Here is a 21,032-nt window from a genome sequence, read left to right as displayed (position 1 = left end):
TAGTGACGCCGTTTGGCTGGAGGGTGACGGTGGCTTTCCAGGAAAAGTCGACGCCACTCTCGCACCTGGCTGGCAAAACTTGCACCTCAGCAGGCCGTTCTTAACAACGTACAACCGGCTGGTGCCTGCCCCGGTCAAGCCAATCTGCGCGACAGACTTAAGTCAAACACATCTGTGGTCGAATCCACGCAGAAGCAAGAGTAGGTTACACTGTAGAAATATATTTGTCACATGTGGTAAATTGGTTGTAATGATTTGTACAAAACCGTTGAGGTTGACAGGGGGAAACAGAAATGCGATGCTGCTTTTGTGTTCTTTGCTACCTTCGACGCCGTTGTCATCATCATCATCATCATCCTATTTAAGTCCACTGCAGGACGAAAACCTCTCCCTGCGACCTTCAATTACCCCTGTCCTGCGCCGACTGATTCAACTATCACCCGCAAATTTCCTAATTTCATCGCACCACCCAGTCTTCTGCCGTCCTCTACTGCGCTTCTCTTCTCTTCGTACTCATTTTGTCACCCTAATGGTCCAACGGTTATCTAACCTGTGCATTACATGACCTGCCCAGCGCCATTTTTTTCTCTTAATGTCGATTAGAATATCGTCTATACCCGTTTGCTCTCTGATCCAAACCGCTCTCTTTCTGTCTCTTAAAGTTACGCCTAGCATTCTTCGTTCCATCGCTGTTTGCGTGGTCCTTAACTTGTTCTCAAGCTTCTTTGACAGTCTCGAAGTATCTGCCCCATATATGAGCGTTATGCGTATGTATTCAATGGTTATTATAGCAGCACCTTGCCTGCTGTCTTTTTGTGCAGTTCTTTGCGTGGCCAACATGGTGAGCAAATTCAACATGACGATGCAAGTGAAACGAGAGGGAGGTCAGCGAACTGTCGGCATATTTCAGGTGAGGCGCCAACTTAGCGATGTCAACTTCGTCGCTGAACATGGGGGGAAGCAGTGTGGAAAGGTCGTCGCCGAGTGTTGCCAGAGCGCCCCACCTGTGTGCTCCCATAAGTTAACGCTTTAACACCATTTAACGCCCGAGTCAACTGCCGAAAGTGTTGTCTCAATATTTGCGTTCAAGCCTTAGCCCTTGCTGAGTGCCCACACGTGAACTTTAAGCACTTTTTGTGGTATACCCCTGCCATGCTGACGGCACTGCTGTCAAAGTCATATCTCGCTGCAGTGCAGACCTTACTGTGTAAATTAGGACCCATGGGTATATTTCAAAGCTGTAGTGAAGCTCAAAACTGTACATCGGGATTTCCGAGTATCGGTGCGGCATAAGTATGACAGCCATAAATTTTTATGAGTGTAGGAACAGTGATTGTTTAGTCCGAATCGTATACAAATCCAATAGCGCCAGAAGAGAATTGAATGGAATGTGGAAAAGTTCACAATTAACATAAAGCGATCTTGAAATCTTAGTATTCTTAAAGTTAGCAAGTTTCTGTCGTTAGATAATACGGTACGCTGCGTTGCTTATTATATGCGCAAATAAATTATTAGGAACAGACAAGTTATTTGTTCGCATGCACATTACTCTTTAGAGAGTGCGAATGATCGCTGTGTGGCCTGTAACGTAAGGCTACCTAAGCGACATCGCCTGCTCCACTACGCAAGTTCTCATAATTGATGTGTATAGTATGCACGCGGGATGGAAATTTACCGTACGTTTGCTCCAATATTATGTTTAATGTGGCACAGTAGTCGTTTGGAAATATTTTATAAGTATTGGAAGAATATTACCATATACGAGTAGTGGCTATTCGAGTGCAAGATCAAATCGAATATCACACTATTCAATTCGTTATTCGAAACGTGCTGTGCCCGCCTAGTCGTGGGCAAAGACTTAATATTTCTAAAATTTGCGCCGACAGAATGGCAAATTCTCTTCAAAACTACGGGGCCTGCCACGCTATTAACTCGTTGTCATTCTTAGGGTACTTCGCACAGTTTCCGGGGCAAGAATGTTTTATCTGTGTAAGCAGTACTTACCTAACTGTTTTCACGCCTATATATACTGGGTCACTTTATAGTACGTTGTCGAATGGCTAGCGCATCGGGCGGCTGTGAACAGGGTTCTACAGAACAGGGTTCTACACCAACGGTCGGACTAACTTGGGCCACTGAGTATATGGCAATGTGTACGTACCGTACACACTGTATGTTTATGCGTAAAACCCGCCACTGCATATAACCTGCTCCTCCAGCTACAATAGCCCCCGAAGAAAGAAAGCCACCCGTGTTCCATGAAGTGAACCCGTACTTCACGTGCGCATACTTTCCCTCATTTCTGCCGTCACAGCTTATCTACTTATTCTCATGATGTTGCAGTTGAACGGCGAGCTAGAGGGACCGAGATGCGACGAAAGCGCCGTCTAGAACAGCGTCAGTCTACCGAACCCGAGGCCGGGCTGGGCGCTTAGCGACGACTTCGGGATCGGTAGACTTACGTTGTTCCAGACGGCGCTTCCGTCGCATCTCGGTCCTTCTAGCTCACGGTTCAGCTGCAAGATCATGAGAAGGACCACTCGTTCCATACAATACATGTACGAAGCAGCGACCGTTCTTTCCAAGCGCCGATAGAGAAGGTTACGTGCCTCTCCGAGCGCCGAGTTATGTCGGGCGCTGAAGCCATCCACTCCCCGCCGTGGTTGCTCAGTGGCTATAGTGCTGGGCTGCTGAGCACGAGGTCGCGGGATCGAATCCCGGCCACGGCAGCCGCATTTCGATGGGGGCGAAATGCGAAAACACCCTTGTGCTTAGATTTAGGTGCACGTTAAAGAACCCCAGGTGGTCAAAATTTCCGGAGTCCTCCACTACGGCGTGCCTCATAATCAGAAAGTGGTTTTGGCACGTAAAAACCCCAAATATTATTATTATTATTAAGCCATCCACTCCGCGCCGCGCTAGTATTGCGAATTACGTCATCCGCAGCGTCCCTCGCCTATTCTGGTCATCTATCGTACGCCGGGACAGCTGCGCCGCTGACTTCATTCTTGACGGTGTGCCAGCTCTTAACGCCGAGCTTCATCCGACTGCATCGCCAATCTTCAAAGTGAGGGCATATATGCTTACGCGTAAAAAAATAAATCCGCGCTTATAACCCGCGGCAATAACTGCATACAACAACGCTAAAATCCTTGCGAATGGTATCCGTTCGCGAATGCACGACTCGTTCACGTCGTATGTTTGGCCAATGGCTCTCCGCTTACAACCCCCTCCCCCCAATCCCCCACCTACCCCGCTTACCCTTTCGGCGATGCTGATGAAGCGTGATTCATACAACGGACGTGATAGCGGACTCGTGACATGCGATATGAACCGAACTACTTCGCAGCTAGCCTTCGCACGACACAGAGAATGACAGCGCGGACCGAGCAGCCCTCGCATGAGCAACGTTGTCGAAGCGCGACCGTGCCGCATCGCAAAGCGCTTCGCGCGGGCACAGCGAGCACCGCGGGCACGGGTGAAGTTGTACGCATGATCACCTGATACGCAATCCGCAAGTTCAAATCGCGATCTGCTCCTGTCGCGTGAAAGCTTTATCATGAGCTGCTGCTGCGCTAGGGCAGCTGGTCACCGCAGCTCATTATATTGCCAGTTCTAGTATGCTGGCGCCGCGTATACTATTCGCTAACTACTAAACGCAAAATGCTGAGCCGTAAAAGGGAGAATGGGCCACCATAGAGAGGAGAGAGGAGCTTCAACAAGCGTGGGTGAGGAGAGGGAGGGGTCCCAGGAGACAATGTGTGGCTTTGCGGCAGCGCATGTGGCTGCCGTGAAGCCACACTTTAAGGCGATATTAGCATACTTTTTTATTTATTTATTTATTTATTTATACCTCAAAAACCTCTCTTGGGGTTTTACATGAAGGGTGAGCGTATCTAGTAGGAAATATTTTCAACGAATTCATTCAATGATGAATGACTGGGCTAGTGCACCGCTTGAGCAGGTAGATGATTCCAGTTCTTCGCTGGCTGAACGAAGAAAGCGTTAAGATGAGCAGTGGTGCGAGCTGGAGGGGGATAAACAGCCTTTGAATGGCTATGAAGGGATGAAGTTCGTAAACAGGGATAAGGTGCCTCAGAAAGGCTGCCCAACGTTTCGATAGGAGGACCTATCTTCGTCAAAGGCGGCCTCGTCATCCTCGGCGTGTTAGTTTTAAAGGGTTAGTGCAGTGACGTTACTTGCGGGTGTTGTCGCTGGCGGCTGGTTTTAAAGGGACAGACTACCAGAGGAAACAAGCGCTGTCGTCCGACGTCTGTGAGTTTTCAATAGATTAAGCGCCAAAAGTAACAGCACACAAGAAGAAATACAGACAGGACAAGGCGCTACTTGCAACTGTTTATTGAAATGACAGGTGGCTGATTATATAGCTATGAGGAGAGAGCGAAAAAAGAGGGACACTGAATATGTGAATGCGCACGTGCGAGAACACTGAAGATAAAGGGAATCACGTTTAATCTAAATATAAAACTTATCTAAAAACATGCCTTCATTCGTGTATATATTCAAAGACGGGGTACTGACACAGTTGTCCCCTCTTTTCTATATCTCGTTGGCCTCCAACAATTCACGCGCAACACAATCTTTACTTTTATACATGATTGTCGTATCATGAAGCCTCGCTTCCCATACCCGTTCATCCTCATTTCCGCAGGCCTTGCAATGAAGCGGCAAGTTAGAACCATATCCATTTTTCAATGAAATATCCATTTTCAATGCTCCCGCAGGCGTTCATTAATACATCGGCCAGTTTGGCCGATATACTCTTTTCAACACTTTAGTGGAATTTGCTATACTACCCCTTCTTCACACTTAACAAAAGGGTTCGTATGTTTAATAGAACACCCTATATTTTTAGAGTCATCCGGACCAATCAGGCGGCACAAAGTAGCAAGCTTTCGCGGCGCGGAAAAAACCACAGGAATTTTGTATTTCATGGCGACGTGTTTCAGATTATGCGCCACTTTATGAGAATATGGAATCACCACCGCTTTAGCTTTCTTTTCGACTGTTTGACCTTCTTCACTTCTTTTTCTTTCTTTTTTCAGTTTTTTCAATAACGCCTCTGAAACTGCACTTAAAACCAAGCAAGGAAAGCCAGCCTTCCTCAACTTCAAAATCTGGTCGTCAAAGCTTGCTTGTGCCTTATGACAGCACGATTTTTTCAGCGCGGATTCGAGGCACATAGAGGCAATTGCTCGTTTAACAGTCTTGGAGTGTGTGGACTCATACGGCAACACTTCCTTGCGTGCACGGGGTCGGTACATCCAGCAGGAGCCTTCGTCAGTAAGGGTTATGTCAAGATCTAAAAACTGCAAGCTGTTATCCTTGGCTAATTCGAAAGTAAAATCTAAGCCTTTTCCTTGCTTTTTAAAATCTGCTAAAATGCCCTGCACAATATGCGAGTAAGTCATGGGAGATCGTTCTGCCAGTAAAATTAAGAAATCGTCAACGTACCTAAAAACCTTGAGCACTTTGCCTCCGTCAAACACCTTCGATAGCGCTCTGTCGATGCCCGCAAGGAAAATGTTGCAAAGTACGGGAGCCACGCACAAGCCAATACAAATTCCTTTCCTTTGCACATAAAAGTGGCCTTGAAAACACACAGCTGTTGAGCACAAATAAAACTCCAAGAGTGTCATGAACTTATCCACAGAAATTCCTGCGGTATTCTGAAAGGATACCTGCCCGTTCATCTCAATGCAGCGCAGGACGGCAGCTAACAATTCTTTTTGCGGAATAGATTAAAAAAGGTCAACAACATCTATTGAAAACAAGCATCCTATCGATTGGGACTCACGTAAAAAGGCTATGACGTCAAAACTATTCTTTACCATGAATGGGTCATCTATAACCAACGTGTTAAGTTGCCTTAGAAGGTAGCGGCTAACGTTGTTTTGCCAGGAAGCTCTTTCACTCACAATACAACTGAACGGTATATCATCTTTGTGCGTTTTTGCAGTAAAGAATACATTTAAACAGTTTTTCCTACATTTGTGGGCGCTATTAGCGAGCTTCTGTAGTCCAAGGTCTTCACACAAAGACATGGCACGGCTCTTTTCCTTACTTGGCTTGAGTTTCGTTACCTTGAAATTTTTCTGGATGGCTTGTAGAGCCTTTTCGTTAAACATGCCCGACGGCATAGCCACGAACCCTCCTTCTTTGTCGGCCTGCAGGAGTCGAAGGTCATTGTCGTTGAAAAAAATTCACGATACGTTTTGTGGGGGTTCTTGGACGAGTTCCTTTCTTAGACACCGTTCTGGTCAGGCTGTCAACTCCGTCGAGCAGACACCTTTCCTTGTCCTCTGGTGCAGCTTTGTTGGAAATCCTTATATTCAAGGAACGAAGTTCATGTCCCGGGATCCTGGGCTCGGAGCTGACCTTGGGCCTTTCTTGAGGACGTCGACGATGTCTTCCGGGATGAAGGCTCCCCCGAGAACTTGCAGCGCCGTTCTCGGGGGAGCTGTTTTCAATAGATGTTGTTGACCTTTTTTATTCTATTCCGCAAGAAGAATTGTTAGCTGCCGTCCTGCGCTGCACTGAGATGAACGGGCAGGTATCCTTTCAGAATACCGCAGGAATTTCTGTGGATAACTTCATGACACTCTTGGAGTTTTATTTGTGCTCAACAGCTGTGTGTTTTCAAGGCCACTTTTATGTGCAAAGGAAAGGAATTTGTATTGGCTCGTGCGTGGCTCCCGTACTTTGCAACATTTTCCTTGCGGGCATCGACAGAGCGCTATCGAAGGTGTTTGACGGAGGCAAAGTGTTCAAGGTTTTTAGGTACGTTGACGATTTTTTAATTTTACTGGCGGAACGATCTCCCATGACTTACTCGCATACTGTGCAGGGCATTTTAGCTGATTTTAAACAGCAAAGAAAAGGCTTAGATTTTACTTTCGAACTAGCCAAGGATAACAGCTTGCAGTTTTTAGATCTTGACATAACCCTTACTAACGGAGGCTCCTGCTGGATGTACCGACCCCGTGCCCGCAAGGAGGTGTTGCCGTATGAGTCCACACACTCCAAGACTGTTAAACGAGCAATTGCCTCTATGTGCCTCGAATCCGCGCTGAAAAAATCGTGCTGTCATAATGCACAAGCAAGCTTTGACGACCAAATTTTGAAGTTGAGGAAGGCTGGCTTTCCTTGCTTGGTTTTAAGCGCAGTTTCGGAGGCGTTATTGAAGAAACTGAAAAAAGAAAGAAAAAGAAGTGAAGGTCAAGCAGTCAAAAAGAAAGCTAAAGCGGTGGTGATTCCATATACTCATAAAGTGGCGCATAATCTGAAACACGTCGCCGTGAAATACTAAATTCCTGTGGTTTTTTCCGCGCCGCGAAAGCTTGCTACTTTGTGCCGCCTGATTGGTCCGGATGACTCTAAAAAATAGGGTGTTCTATTAAACATACGAACCCTTTTGTTAAGTGTGAAGAAGGGGTAGTATAGCAAATTCCACTAAAGTGTTGAAAAGAGTATATCGGCCAAACTGGCCGATGTATTAATGAACGCCTGCGGGAGCATAAGCTTTCATTGAAAAATGGATATGGTTCTAACTTGCCGCTTCATTGCAAGGCCTGCGGAAATGAGGATGAACGGGTATGTGAAGCGAGGCTTCATGGTACGACAATCATGTATAAAAGTAAAGATTCTGTTGCGCGTGAATTGTTGGAGGCCAACGAGATTAAGAAAAGAGGGGACAACTGTGTCAGTACCCCGTCTTTGAATATATACACGAATGAAGGCATGTTTTTAGATAAGTTTTATATTTAGATTAAACGTGATTCCCTTTATCGTCAGTGTTCTCGCACGTGCGCATTCACATATTCAGTGTCCCTCTTATTTCGCTCTCTCCTCATAGCTATATAATCAGCCACCTGTCATTTCAATAAACAGTTGCAAGTAGTGCCTTGTCCTGTCTGTATTTCTTCTTGTGTGCTGTCACTTTTGGCGCCTAATCTATTGAAAGCTATGCACCAACTAGCCCCACAACGTGTTTTACTGCAGCACGTCTGTGAGCTTCGTTCCCAAGACGACGGGACAAGAGCGTGAAAGTGGGCACGCGGGGAGAAAAGAAAAACAAAAGCAGAAAAAAATGAAAAAAAGAAAGAAAAGGGAAAAAGAAGAAAGGGGGGGAAGCCAGGGTGGCACCAAGACAGAAAAAAAGGGGAGAGAGAAAAAGAACAAGAAAGAGAAAAACAAAATTTTAAGAAAGACGGGGCCTAGGGAGCGTGTTGGGGATGCGAGAGGTTAGGAAGCATTCAGGGGGAGTCGTTGGCGGCATGTTTTTGTGGCATTAGAAGGGCCAGTCAGGCGGTCAGTGCGCGAGTAACACAAAAGAAAAAGAAACACGCGCACACACAGAAAAAAAACATGAATTGAAAGAGTGACTTGAGTAGCATAGCAGCAACACGCCGAGTAATTTTGAAATAGCTATGATGGCGACGAGGAGTCTGCGGTGCAATGTATGGGGTGACTGAAAGGCAGCGGCATGGTCTTTCAAGGGGCAATGCCCCAGTCGCTCAACGCAGGTGTCGTTACGGCGGCATCCAGAGATGACAATACTCTGGGTTGAGGCGCCGAAAAGGGCATATTGACTTCGGAATGTGTTGATGAGGGGGTTCCAAAAAATAGATAAAAAAGGAAGGGAAAAGAGCAGGGGAGGGGGGACCGAAGCCGGAATAACAAACAGGAGGGTGACGCGCGTAGAAGCGGGTGAGGGCAAGTCTACATGGCAGAAGGGGGTCGTACAGTTGGTATAGACGTAAAAACCTGAAATAGTACATTAAATTGAGTAGGAGGCAGGAAAAAAATTTTCGAAATGGAAGAGTAGGTGAGGTTAAGAATTAAGGTTAGCTGGTGGCCTAATATGTTTTGTGTCTTGGTTGATGATGTGATAATTTCAGATTTAAGTTACCGCTTTTAAAGATTCTAAGTTGCTGCGTGCCAAATTAATTCCTGTCGGGTGTAGGCAACTAAACTTGTGTATGAGGTATGATTCCATATACTTCCTTTCGCGAGGGGAACGGAAATTTGTTTGTAGTATATAGAGCCTTGCTTTGTCAAATATATGACCATGTTCATTAAATTGGCTCGCTACTGCTTTGGGTAAGGAAGGGAAAAGAGCAGGGGAGGGGGGACCGAAGCCGGAATAACAAACAGGAGGGTGACGCGCGTAGAAGCGGGTGAGGGCAAGTATACATGGCAGAAGGGGGTCGTACAGTTGGTACAGACGTAAAAACCTGAAATAGTACATTAAATTGTGTAGGAGGCAGGAAAAAATTTTTCGAAATGGAAGAGTAGGTGAGGTTAAGAATTAAGGTTAGCTGGTGGCCTAATATGTTTTGTGTCTTGGTTGATGATGTGATATGTCTATATCACATCATCATGTTGTGATATGTTGATAACGTTCCATATGTCTAACACAAGAGCATATATTATTCTTGTCCTACATGATTGTTTGCGGAAATACGCCCACCTGCTTGGTCTGTATAGACTGCAGTATGTACAAATAAATAAATAAATAAATAAATAAATAAATTGTGTTTTGTGTCCGCGCGGTGACCGTTGAGTCTTGTATTGATTTGTTGTCGAGTCTCACCTATGTATTGTTTGCTACAAGCGGCGCATTCTAAACAGTAGACTAGGTTGCTTGATGTGCAGGTGAAAGCCGAAATTACCTTGTGTGCGTAATTCGACGCTGTGCTTTTTACTGTAGTAGTATATTGAATATGTTTGCATGTAGCGCACCTGGGGCGGCCACAGGGATTGGTTCCGAACTTCCTCTTGTCTGTAGTTTGGCGTGCACAAGAACATCTTTAAAGTTAGTGTTGCGTCTGTAGGCTACTCTGGGAGGGTCGGAAAAAATCTTCTTAAGTTTCTGGTTGCTGGTGAGAATTGGGTAGTATTTACTAAGGATGTTATTCACGTTTGGGAGTGCGTTTGAGAATTTAGTAGTAAGAAGAGGCGTTGTTGTTCTTGTGATCCTCGGGCGGGGCTTGAGGACCTCGGCTCGATCAAGTTTGGTTGCGGCGATGTAGGCTGTTTGAAGGTCACTGTTTGGGTGGTTCCTGTTTGATAGGGTTTCTTTAAGGTGATCGAGTCTATCTATGTAGTCTTGGTTTTCAACGCAAATGCGACGAAGTCGTGTGGCTTGGCCTTTAAAGATGCCTTGTTTGCAATGTCTGGGATGGTGGCTGGTATATTCTAGGTACTGTTGTTTGTCGAAAGGCTTCCTATACAGCGTTGTCTTTAGCTCACCATTGTCAATGTATATTGTTGTGTCCAGAAAGTTTATGCGCTCAGTTGAGGATTCCGATGTGAATTTTATTGTTGGGTGAACAGAGTTTAGAAATGCTACATATTTATCTAGACTGTCTTGACCATGTCCCCAGATTATGAGTATGTCGTCTATGTATCGTAGGTATGTGTCAGGCTTGGTAGTGCAGCGCGATAGGAAATCTGTTTCTAGAATCCCCATAAGTATGTTCGCGTAGGTTGGTGCAAAAGGCGTATCCATGCTTGTACCATGTATCTGTAGGTAGTAGCTCCCCTCAAATTCGAATTATGTGTTAGAACCAATTCAAGGAGAGACAAGTAGACTTCAGTAGAGTGTTGCGCATTGTGTTTAGACAGCGTTTGTTTTACCGAAGATAAACCATCAGGGATTGGAATGTTGGTGTACAGCGCTGTGACGTCTAGTGTTGCGAGAATTGTGTTGTGGGGTAGTGTGCCTTTAGTATTAATGTCCTCTATAATTCTCAGCAGGTGGGGCGTATCTTGTACAAATGACGGAAGTGCTTTTGGCAAGTCACCAAGGTAGTGGTTAAGGAATGTGGAGATGCTCTCTGTCGGGGTGTTGTTGTTTGATACTATCGGACGGCCTGGGATAATAGCAGTGTATAGTTCAGCGGATGGAATTTTATGAATTTTTGGAAGGAGGTAAAAACGCCCGGCAGTTTTGTTGCTTGGTTTAAGAAATTTGTATTCTGACGGTGTTATCAATTCATCAGCCAAAAGTGATTTCAGCCTGTTGGTAATTGTCACTGTGTAGGCCAATGTCGGATCGTTATCTAGTTTGCGGTAGTGTTCTGGGTTGTTTACTTGTCTGTAAACCTCGTGCTTGTATTTTTCTATTGGCCTAATAACTATACTTCCACCCTTATCTGCTTCCTTAATAACAATGTCATTCCGGCAAATCAGATTTGAAATGATATGACTCTCCGACGCAGTTATGTTTTTAGGTCGCTCAGATGTCTTGGATTGACTTATAATTTCTTTAGTGACAGTTTTAAGGTATATGTCAAGTTCTATGGCATGTTCTGGTTCGCGAGTCCAAGTGGATTGGGCTCTAAGTGGTGTCGTCCCGGTGTCTGGTGTGTCTGCGAAAAAGTGTCGGATACGCATTCGTCGGGAGAATTCTGAGAGGTCCTTGTGAAGCTCGAATTCATTTATTCGTGGGGCAAAAGTTTAGGCCCTTGCTGAGTACGTCTATTTCTTTTTGACTTAATGCTTTTGAAATGTCTATAACATTGGAGCGGTTTAGTTCTGCGGAAGTTTCCTTCCGGTCTGGTACTTCTAAACTCGAGGTCCCTCTTGTCGGCGTGTGGTGGCTGTTTGGCTGGAAGGTTGATTTTTGATTAAAATTTGCTTTTTTCCTTTGTTTTTGAACCAACTTTCTAGACTGTTTTTCTTCGTAATGTTCTAAATCTCTCTTCTCATCTGGTGTCAGGGTTATGTTCCGAAGTCTGTGGCTAAAAGTTTCGATTTGCTCTTCGCAGTGTTCCTTGAGGATATTCAAAAGTGAAAGTGAAGCATTGTGCAATGTTGTTTGCCAGTTTGCACGATGGTGTGGTGGGAGTGTTCCTAGAGCTGGTACAGCCTTCAGTGTTAGAACTTTAGGAATTATATTTTTCTCTGTGCAGATTGTGTAGGTTTTCAGATGGGTTTTCAGCTCACATGTTTTTTGGTAAGTTTTCTAGCCTGTAGGAATTCGGTGCTTCGTGGCAGTGAAGAGTTGTTGATTTGCGATGTCTGCCATTTACTTGTCTTTTTGCGGGCAGATTTGCGTGGGGTGTTTTTCTGTTCGGCCGGTCTATTATCGTATGACTGGCTTAATTCGATCTCGGTGTCTGTTTGACTTTGTGTGTGTGCAGGCAGGCGTGTGGGGGTCTGTGTGAAGACTTCGGTGGTGGGTTTTCTGTTGTATGTTGTAGTTGTGTCTGTTTGCAGTGCGGTTGATGTCATTTTTGGTGTAGTGTGTGCCTTGTGGTTCTTTGCACATTCCGCTGTCTGTGTTCCAACAGTTCTTGAGGTGAGTTTCACTTGGGCAGTGGCTTGCTTCACATTCCACTGTCTGTGATCCCTGTGTTCTCGAAGTGACTGTCGCAGTTGTGTTGTTCGCGGTGGCACGCTCCGCAGAGTTGGTCGGGGTGGTATTTGAGGTGGAATTTAAGAGATTTTTTCTGTACTTGTCCTTAATAAAGGACTTGATGTGTTGCGAAACTAGCTTTTTTCCACTGCGGTTCAAGTGGAAGCCGTCCCAAGCTAGGTGTTCGTGTGGTGCTTCGTGTATTTCTGCGTGGTGCATAGTGTCAACATTCTTATGGACGTGTTCTAAGTTGAAAATTAATGAGTTAAGCTTGTTAATCTCCTCATTGTGTTTCATGAGTGCATTAGTTTGGTAGATTAGTGGGCGGTGTTTGTTTTGTAGGCGGGGAGCGACAGTCGTTATGGGTATATGTGCTTTTGGGCGAGCTGCTTGAATGGTTCTTATTACGTCGCTCATGGACCCTATCGTGTCCGCGGCGCTTTGTGTTCTTAGGTTGTTTGTGCCTACATTAATAATAAAGTGTGTGGTGTCAACTGGCGTATCACAAACCAGTGGTAGAATATCTGATGTTCGTGCCCCACTGAGGTGTCTTATGTATGGCGCGTGTGGTTCAGGGGACTCCTCCTGAATGCTTCCTAACCTCTCGCATCCCCAACACGCTCCCTAGCCCCCGTCTCTTTTTAAATTTTGTTTTTTTCTTTCTTGTTCTTTTTCTCTCTCCCCTTTTTTCTGTCTTGGTGCCGCCCTGGCTTGCCCCCCTTTTTTATTTTTTCCCGTTTTTTTCTTTTTTTCCTTTTTTCTGCTTTTGTTTCTTTTCTTTTCTCCCCGCGTGCCCACTTTCACGCTCTTGTCCCCTCGTCTTGGAAACGAAGCTCACAGACGTCGGACGACAGCGCTTGTTTCCTCTGGTAGTCTGTCCCTTTAAAAACAGCCGCCAGCGACAGCACCCGCACGTGACGTCACTGCACTAACCCTTTAAAACTAACACGCCGAGGATGACGAAGCCGCCTTTGACGAAGATAGGTCCTCCTATCGAAACGTTTGCCAGCCTTTGAGGAACCTTATCCCTGTTTACGAACTTTATACTACAGTGTGCTATTCCATCTGTCAGCCCCTTTCTTGTTTTTGGACTATGAAGGCATGAAGTGCGATGTGAAGGAGTGACGTCGGTCTGGCGAAGCAGCGAGTGATAAAACATTTAGAGGACACGCAGCCTAACTGTTTTGCGGCAGGGCTCGAGGGTTGGAAGGTTCAGAGCTGACTTAAGTTTAGTGACACGAGTGTGGTAAGAGTAGTCGGAGTGAATAAACCTTTCTGGGCGATTCTGTATGGATTCCAGTGCTATTGCCAGGTCACATTTGTACGGGTCCCACACTCAGCATGCGTATTCCAGTTTGGATCGGGCAACTGTTAATTAAATAGGCTGTAGTTCTACTGAAGGGGGAACAAGACGTAGATTACGGCGCCGGTAGCATAAAGCACGAGTTGCATCATTGCTAATGCTGCAAGTGAGTGAAGACCAACTGAGGTTACAGGAGAAGATAATGCCCAAGTAATAATTATAAGAAGTCACGGTACATATTTCAGAACCGTAAAGCAAGTAGCTGGAATATATTATTGGCGGCGGTGGAAATTAAGTAACGACGTTTTTTTTATGTTGAAAGACATTAGCGAAATATTACACCAGGTTTCAGTGGCGTTGAGGTTGGACTGGAGAGCGCGAGAATCGGCGTCGTTAGTAGTACGACGATAGATTGCACAAATAAAGAAAAATGTTGGAAGAACAACCCCTCGGTAAGTCGCTAATGTATATTAAGAAGAATAGTGGTCCCAGGAAAGTGCCTTGCTCCACGCCAGAGATCACGGGTGATAAATTTGACAAGCATTGGTTAGCGTAGACGAAGTGTTGACGGTTAGTCAGAAAGTTGTGTATCCAGTGGAGAAAACAAGGCTTAAGATAAAGATGCGATAGCTTTAGGAAGAGCCGTTCGTGAGGAACCTTGTCGAATGCCTTTTGGATATCTAGAAAGAGGGCATCTATAGGTACGTTTCGATTAAGGTGTGAGCTGATGTCATTAACGAAGAGTGAGTGAGTGAGTGAGTGAGTGAGTGAGTGAGTGAGTGAGTGAGTGAGTGAGTGAGTGAGTGAGTGAGTGAGTGAGTGAGTGAGTGAGTGAGGAAACCTTATTGCAGGTCCGGCGCGGACGCGAACTCGTCGCGCACCCGGCTAGTCCAACGTCGGGACCGACAGGTCTAGCCCACCGGCCCACTCGCGGGCACGCCGGACGGCCAGGATTTGTTTTCTAGAGCGGTGCTACGCAGAAGCGAGTCCCACTCCTCCTTGATGAACTTGGGGTATGTCGATCCGCACTCCCAGAGCCTGTGCGCTAGAATGGAGGTCTGCCGCAGGAGGGGCAGGCGTCGTTGCGATACACGTCCGGGTAAGCCTCGTGGAGAACGGACAGACACGGATACGTGCTGGTCTGCAGAAGCCTAAGCGGAACGGCTTGCGCCCTATTCAATTTGGGGTGAGGGAGTGGAAAGACCCTTCTAGACATGTAGAAGAATTTAATAATCTCGTTGTGAGTAGCGGGAGCGTCCCTGTGGCCGTAGGGAGGAGGGGAGTCGGTGCTTCTTGCAGAGGAAGCGCGGTCGGTGAGGTCACGCGCAGCCTCGTGAGCAGACTCATTGAGGTTCGGGGGAGCACCCTCGACCGACCCTACGTGAGCGGGAAACCAGTGGATTGAATGATGCGTAAGAGCATGTCGACTCGAGCTGCTGAGAAGAGGAGCAGCTTGCTTGGGGATGCAATCCTTCTGAAAAGCCCTAACTGCCGTTTTGGAATCACTATATATTGTCGCGAAAAGAATATAGCGCGGGCCTCTTTGCTTTCTTTCGGGGAATATTGTGGGCTCCTCTACGCGGGGGGAAACCTTTGTACACAAATAACCGCGACGGCGCCGCGGGCATGTGCTGCCGCCCGGCCGCCGCGCCTGACGTCACACGTGCACCTGAAGCGCCCTCTTCCCACGCTCGGCTGTCAAAAGCTGATTAGGTATGGTCGGAGTGCTTTTGTATACGGAGTGTTGACGCGACCATTTTTTGGGCCCCTTGAACTCTGACGCTTATTGAATGATGTCGGCTTGCCTGATTATTCGGAGTAACGAAGTAGCCCATTGGTGGAGAAAAGTGTCTCCTGGATGCTGTGTAAACTTATTTAAGGGATAGTTCGAGTAGTTTTTGGGTGTGAGCAAGTAGACAGCAGCGGACGGCGCAACTTAACCACGGTAGACCAGGCCGGTCAGGCAGGCCGACGACGACGGGTATGGCATCGTTCTGTTTGTAGATTTTTGCACAGCTTAAACTTACGGCAGATGCCAAGTGAATAAACCTAGTTGTTCAAATGCTACTCTCGTCGTCGTAGCTGCGGATTTGGACTTGCCCCTGCCAGAGCTCATCCCCCTTCATCTCCCGTTTCCCCGGTTAGCTGATGCGTCTGATATCTCACGGCTGCGTCACTTCGCTACAATATCTCGGACCCACGACCGTCTAGCAGGGCGAGGGCGATGGCGGCTTGCTCGGCTACTCCGGGGTCTGAAGTGCGAATGGAGGCGCTATTGGAAATCTTGCCGCTGGAGTGACCACAACGATGGCAAAGGTCTTCCCATCGCTGTACTCCACGGTGTCGACGAAGCCTGCTCTAATGTCTCGTTGCTTGATCTGTTTGAGGATGGCTACTGCTCTTGCCTTGCGTCTGCCCTCGTTATGGATGGGATGGACGTTTCGGGGCACAGGGGCCACTTCGAACTTGTCTCGAATGCACCTAGGGATCGGGGTACTGACAATCGGGAATCCCGCAGGTTGGTAACCCAGTTCTTCGAGGATGTGTTTACCTGCCGCTGTGGTGCTCAGGCGAGTGAGTTGCGCACGTTCTTGGGCTTCGGCAATCTCCTCGGCAGTGTTATGCACCCCCAGCTTGAGGAGATCCTCGGTATGGGTCCTGACGGGTAGCCCGAGAGCCCTCTTGACCACTTTGCCGATGAGAGCGTTGAGCTTGTCTCGTTCCGCTCTGAGCCAGTTGTGCATAGAAATTGTGTACGTAAAGTGACATAGTACGAAGGCATTGATAAGCCTGAGGAGATTGTTTTCCTTCTTTCCTCGGTGCAGGTTTGCTATTCTGCGAACGAGGCGGCAAGCGTTGTCCGTCTTTGCGATGATCTTGGGGAGAGCCGTTCCGTTGCCGCCGTTGAATTCGACAAACATGCCCAGGACCCGAATAACGTCGACCCTGGGTATCACCCCCCCCCCCCGTCACAAGTGCGAAGACTGATGCTGCTTTCGGAGACTGGATTCCAAGCTTTGGGTCTGCCTCCCTTCTCTTTTCTGTAAAGCAGAAGCTCCGACTTGGCGGGGGAGCATCGAAGTCCGGTGGGGCGGAGATACTCCTCGATCACGTCGATCGCCTCCTGCATGGATTCTTCGACTCTGCCCTCGCAGCCGCCGGAGCACCATAAGGTGATGTCGTCGGCGTATATGGTGTGCTTGACGCCCTCTACGCGTGCCAACCTCTCGGAAAGACTAATCACACAGGTGTTAAACAGTGTGGGTGAGATGACGGCGCCCTGAGGAGTACCCCGCCCTCCGAGGGGCACATCGTTGGAGCGGAAGTCCCCAGTGCGAAGCTTGGCCTTCTTGTCCGTTAGGAAAGAGCTGACGTAGCTATGGAATCTGGAACCGAGACCCAGGTCTGAAATGGTCTTTACGATGAAGCTGTGGAGCACGTTGTCGAAAGCTTTCTCGAGGTGCAGACCGAGCAAAGCATTGACGTCTCTGGAACGGTTATCCACAATCTGATGCTTTATTAGCTTCATTGCATCCTGCGTCAAGAGTCCGGCGCGGAAGCCGATCATGTTGTACGTTTAAGCATCGTTGTCTTCAAGGTACCCGTTGACTCTGTTGAGGACGACGCGCTCCACGATCTTGGCGACGCAGGAGGTTAGAGAAATCGGCCTGATGTTCTCGATGTTCGGGGCCTTGCCGGGTTTGAGAATGAGCACCCTACAGGCCATCTTCCATTCTGCAGGAACAACGCCGCTATTCCAGGACTCGTTGATTTTGTCGGTCAGAAAGACTATCGACGTGTCCTCGAGGTTTCTCAACATACTTTTGGTGACTCCGTCTGGAACCGGCGCCGACTTGCGGTTGGGCGCGAAGATGGCCTGTCTGACCTCGGCAATGGAGAAGTCTTCGTCGAGCTCGGGGCGTGGAGGGCCTCGGTAGTCTGGGAGTTGGGTCACTGGATCTCCGTCGCGACGGACGGGCGAGTACTTCTGTACGAGTTTTGAGACGAGGTCATCGACCGTGTGAGACCTGGTGGCTTCGTGAAGGGCCCGGGCGAACGTATGCCTTTGATTTGACTTTGAGCCGCTTTGGTCGAGCAGGTGCTTCAGCATACCCCAGGATTTGCCGTTGCGCATCTGTCCGTGGATGGATTCGCAGAGCTAGTCCCACTGCTGCTGGCAAAGCGCCTTGCAGTGGTCATGGATGACCTTGTTGAGCTCCGAGATCTTTTTTCGGAGTCTGCGATTGAGCCTTTGACCCTTCCATCAGCGGAGCAGGGCGTTCTTGGCCTCGATCAGGTGGGCACGTCTGCTGTCCATCCGCTCGACATCGAGAATCGATTTCCACTTTCTTGGTAGCCGCGGAAGCGTCGTTCCGGACGCCTTCGCACCATTCCTCGAGAGTGGCAGGTGCCCTGACTCCACCGGTTTCTTCGCGAATCTTGCGAAAGCGGTCCCAATCGATGAACGTGAATTCCTTGATCCTACTCCGAGACACCTTGCAGTTGGTCTAGAGAACGTAGTGGTCGCTGCCGAACTCCATGGCGGTGTTCTCCCAGCCCACGTCTTCAACGTTCCTGACGAACGCGAGGTCGGGTATCGAGTCCCGGGTGACGGAGTTGCCGATGCGCCTAGGAAAATTCTTGTCAGTGACCAGAGTGAGTTCCATCTCGTTGGCGTCTTGCCACAGGTTGCGCCCCTTGGTAGTGTCGTAGACCTAACCCCAGATGCCGTACGGTGCCGTGAAGTCAATGACGATAACCAAAGGTCGAGGGCCGGCCGAGTCGGTCGCTTTCTTGAGGATGGTCTTGAACTGCTGGCGCGAGTCCCTGGGGTTCTTGTAGATATTGCGGACGAACACGCTGTTTCTGCGCTGATTCTGCTGTGGTACGGATCTCAGCCATGACATATTCAATTATACCACTCGCCGGCTTGAGGTCGTGGGTGAGATGAGTCAGCCTTGTATCAATCAAGGTGCAAATCCCTCGCCCCCCGGGCAGGCCCGACACGGCCCTGTAGCCTTGGAGCGAGGCGGCGGAGACTAATGTTTCCTGGAGAGCAATGACTTGAGGTTTGAGCTTGAGTGAAAGACCTGAAGAACTGCTGCAGACTAGCTTTTTTTGCTAGAATACCCCCTGCAGTTCCATTGCCAAATGCGAAAACTCTCTTTGGATCTATCCATTATGGCGGACCGGATGGACTACCACCTAACGGGGCAGTTAGGGCTGCGCAAAGACTGGGACCTCCTGTCACCGCTCTGGTGGGATACTGAAGTCTAGCTTCCTTTAGTATGGCGGGAACGGTGAGCGGCTGTACGACGGAGGCGGATGAAGCCATTCGCGCCTCAATGGCGTCGATGCGATCAGCGAGAGCTCCGAGGCCCCTGTTGGGGTCTCCGAGTGCAACCTGAATTTGACGAACGTTATCGGCGAGACAAGCGACGCTAGCAGTGACCTGTTTGAGGCCATCTGCCAGCCCAATGAGAGTTTGCTTACTCTCGTTGACTTCTGCGGACAACGCTCCCGATTCACCTGTTTGTTTTACTACTGCTCTGTGTTTGGAGGACGTCGCAGTACCGTCTACTGGAGCTGGGATTGGAGTCTCTGTGGCCCTGCCTGGCGCACCGTTATCCGACGCATTCGAAACGAGTTTCCTGATCTCTGCCATTTCGTTAACTAGCCTCTTGATCGTGCTCCTGAGGTCGTCGTTCTCTTTGCGTAAGCGAATAACTTCCGCGTCCCTAGCTTGCTCTGGGTGCGAGTCGTTACGAGGTGCCTGAGCAGCTTTTATATTGGGACGTGCCAGATCGGCCCAAAGGAGGGTCGGCTGCTTCCCCAAATCTGTGGAGGCGTGCTGAGGTCCAGATGCTGGCTGGGTTCTGCAACCCGGGCGGCCCTTGGAACTGGATCTGGATCTGGATCGGACTCGGGATCTTGACATCGACCTGACCCTGGAGACGCAGCGGCTCCTGGTGCGACCCCTGGAGCGGCCACGAGACCTGGAGCGGGAGCGGCTGCGACCGTATTGGCGTTCAGGCGATGCTTGTCGGGCTTGATTCGCGCCCTCCATGGGGGGAAATGTTTGGCGTTGAGGGCGCGAGAGCGTTCCCCCGTCTGCGCCTGACGAGATATGGCGTCTGAAATCGTCGCTTGCACTCCTTGGCGGCGGTAAGGTGGTCGCCACCGCACAGCTTGCATTTGGGATCGCACCCATGCTGGGTGTCGGGGTTTGCTTCTCCGCATCCTCTGCAGATGGCGTCGTTGGGCGAAGGGCAGACGTCGGAGCGGTGCCCGAGTCTGCCGCACCTGTAACACACGTCCATTTGCTTGCGAAATAAAGTGCACCTGACGATAGTGCCACCGTAGGAGACAAAATTTGGCACCCGGTACCCCTCGAACAGGACCACCACGGTGCCGGTGTTCTTGATTCTTTTGGCGCCCAGCGCCGTGGGATTTCTCGGGTTGACGAGTTTTTTGTCGATCGCCGCGGGCCCGTCGGTAAGGGAAACGCCTCGGATGACGCCCTTGCAGGTGTAGTGGGGGGCGGCCTCGTAAGCGCTCACCTCGAAACGTTGACCGGCGACGGAGATGCTCTCGATGCCGACGTAGCGTACAGCATTGTCCCCACCCGCCGTGGTTGCTCAGTGGCTATGGTGTTGGGCTGCTGAGCACGAGGTCGCGGGATCGAATCCCGGCCACGGCGGCCGCATTTCGATGGGGGCGAAATGCGAAAACACTCGTGTGCTTAGATTAAGGTGCACGTTAAAGAACCCCAGGTGATCAAAATTTCCGGAGTCCTCCACTGCGGCGTGCCTCATCATCAGAAAGTGGTTTTGGCACGTAAAACCCCAAATATTATTATTATTATTATTAGCATTGTCCCTATTGCTAGTTCAGTCTCGAAGGACATGACTTTCTGAAAACCATGTTGATTAGGATGGAAGAAATTATCCCATGTTAGATACTCTACAATGTTAGAATAGGTTATATGCGCCATTATTTTGGGACAACACTGGTGAAACAAAGTGAACGGTAATTGTGGGGACGATGACGATGATCCTTCTTTTGACAGCGGAGGTGTCTAAGTCCAGTCTTGCGGCACCGCTCCAGATGAAAATGACTGCTGAAGATGTGGCACGAAAATACACTAGAGATGTGCGCAGTGCCCTTAAGCATTTTGGAAATGGGGGGGGGGCAGAACAGTAAGCAACGCAGCACTACGATGTGTACGGTGCACGGAAGTCATTGGCCGTTAGCAGGAGGTTGAAAAAAACTCAAAATACTGTTACGTAGGAAGACGCAGACGAAAAGCTATGTACAAGTATGTACAAGACAGATAGCAACAAG

General features: G+C 48.6%; 1 protein-coding gene across 5 annotated transcripts in view; it reads left to right on the top strand.

Moving 5' to 3' along the window:
• LOC142580010 (lysozyme C-1-like) overlaps positions 1-21,032 on the top strand; it is a 137,937-nt gene that overhangs the window by 70,767 nt on the left and 46,138 nt on the right. For all 5 annotated transcript variants that reach the window (XM_075690731.1, XM_075690729.1, XM_075690730.1 and 2 more), the window contains one exon: positions 822-910. In XM_075690731.1, the coding sequence (XP_075546846.1) occupies positions 822-910 (89 nt within the window). The remainder of the gene's footprint in view (positions 1-821; positions 911-21,032) is intronic.

This window comes from Dermacentor variabilis, chromosome 4 (assembly GCF_050947875.1).
Source record: "Dermacentor variabilis isolate Ectoservices chromosome 4, ASM5094787v1, whole genome shotgun sequence".
In the NCBI taxonomy this organism is placed as follows: domain Eukaryota; kingdom Metazoa; phylum Arthropoda; class Arachnida; order Ixodida; family Ixodidae; genus Dermacentor; species Dermacentor variabilis.
The sequence above is the reverse complement of the archived record's forward strand: the minus strand, read 5'-3'. Positions and strand labels throughout refer to the sequence as shown.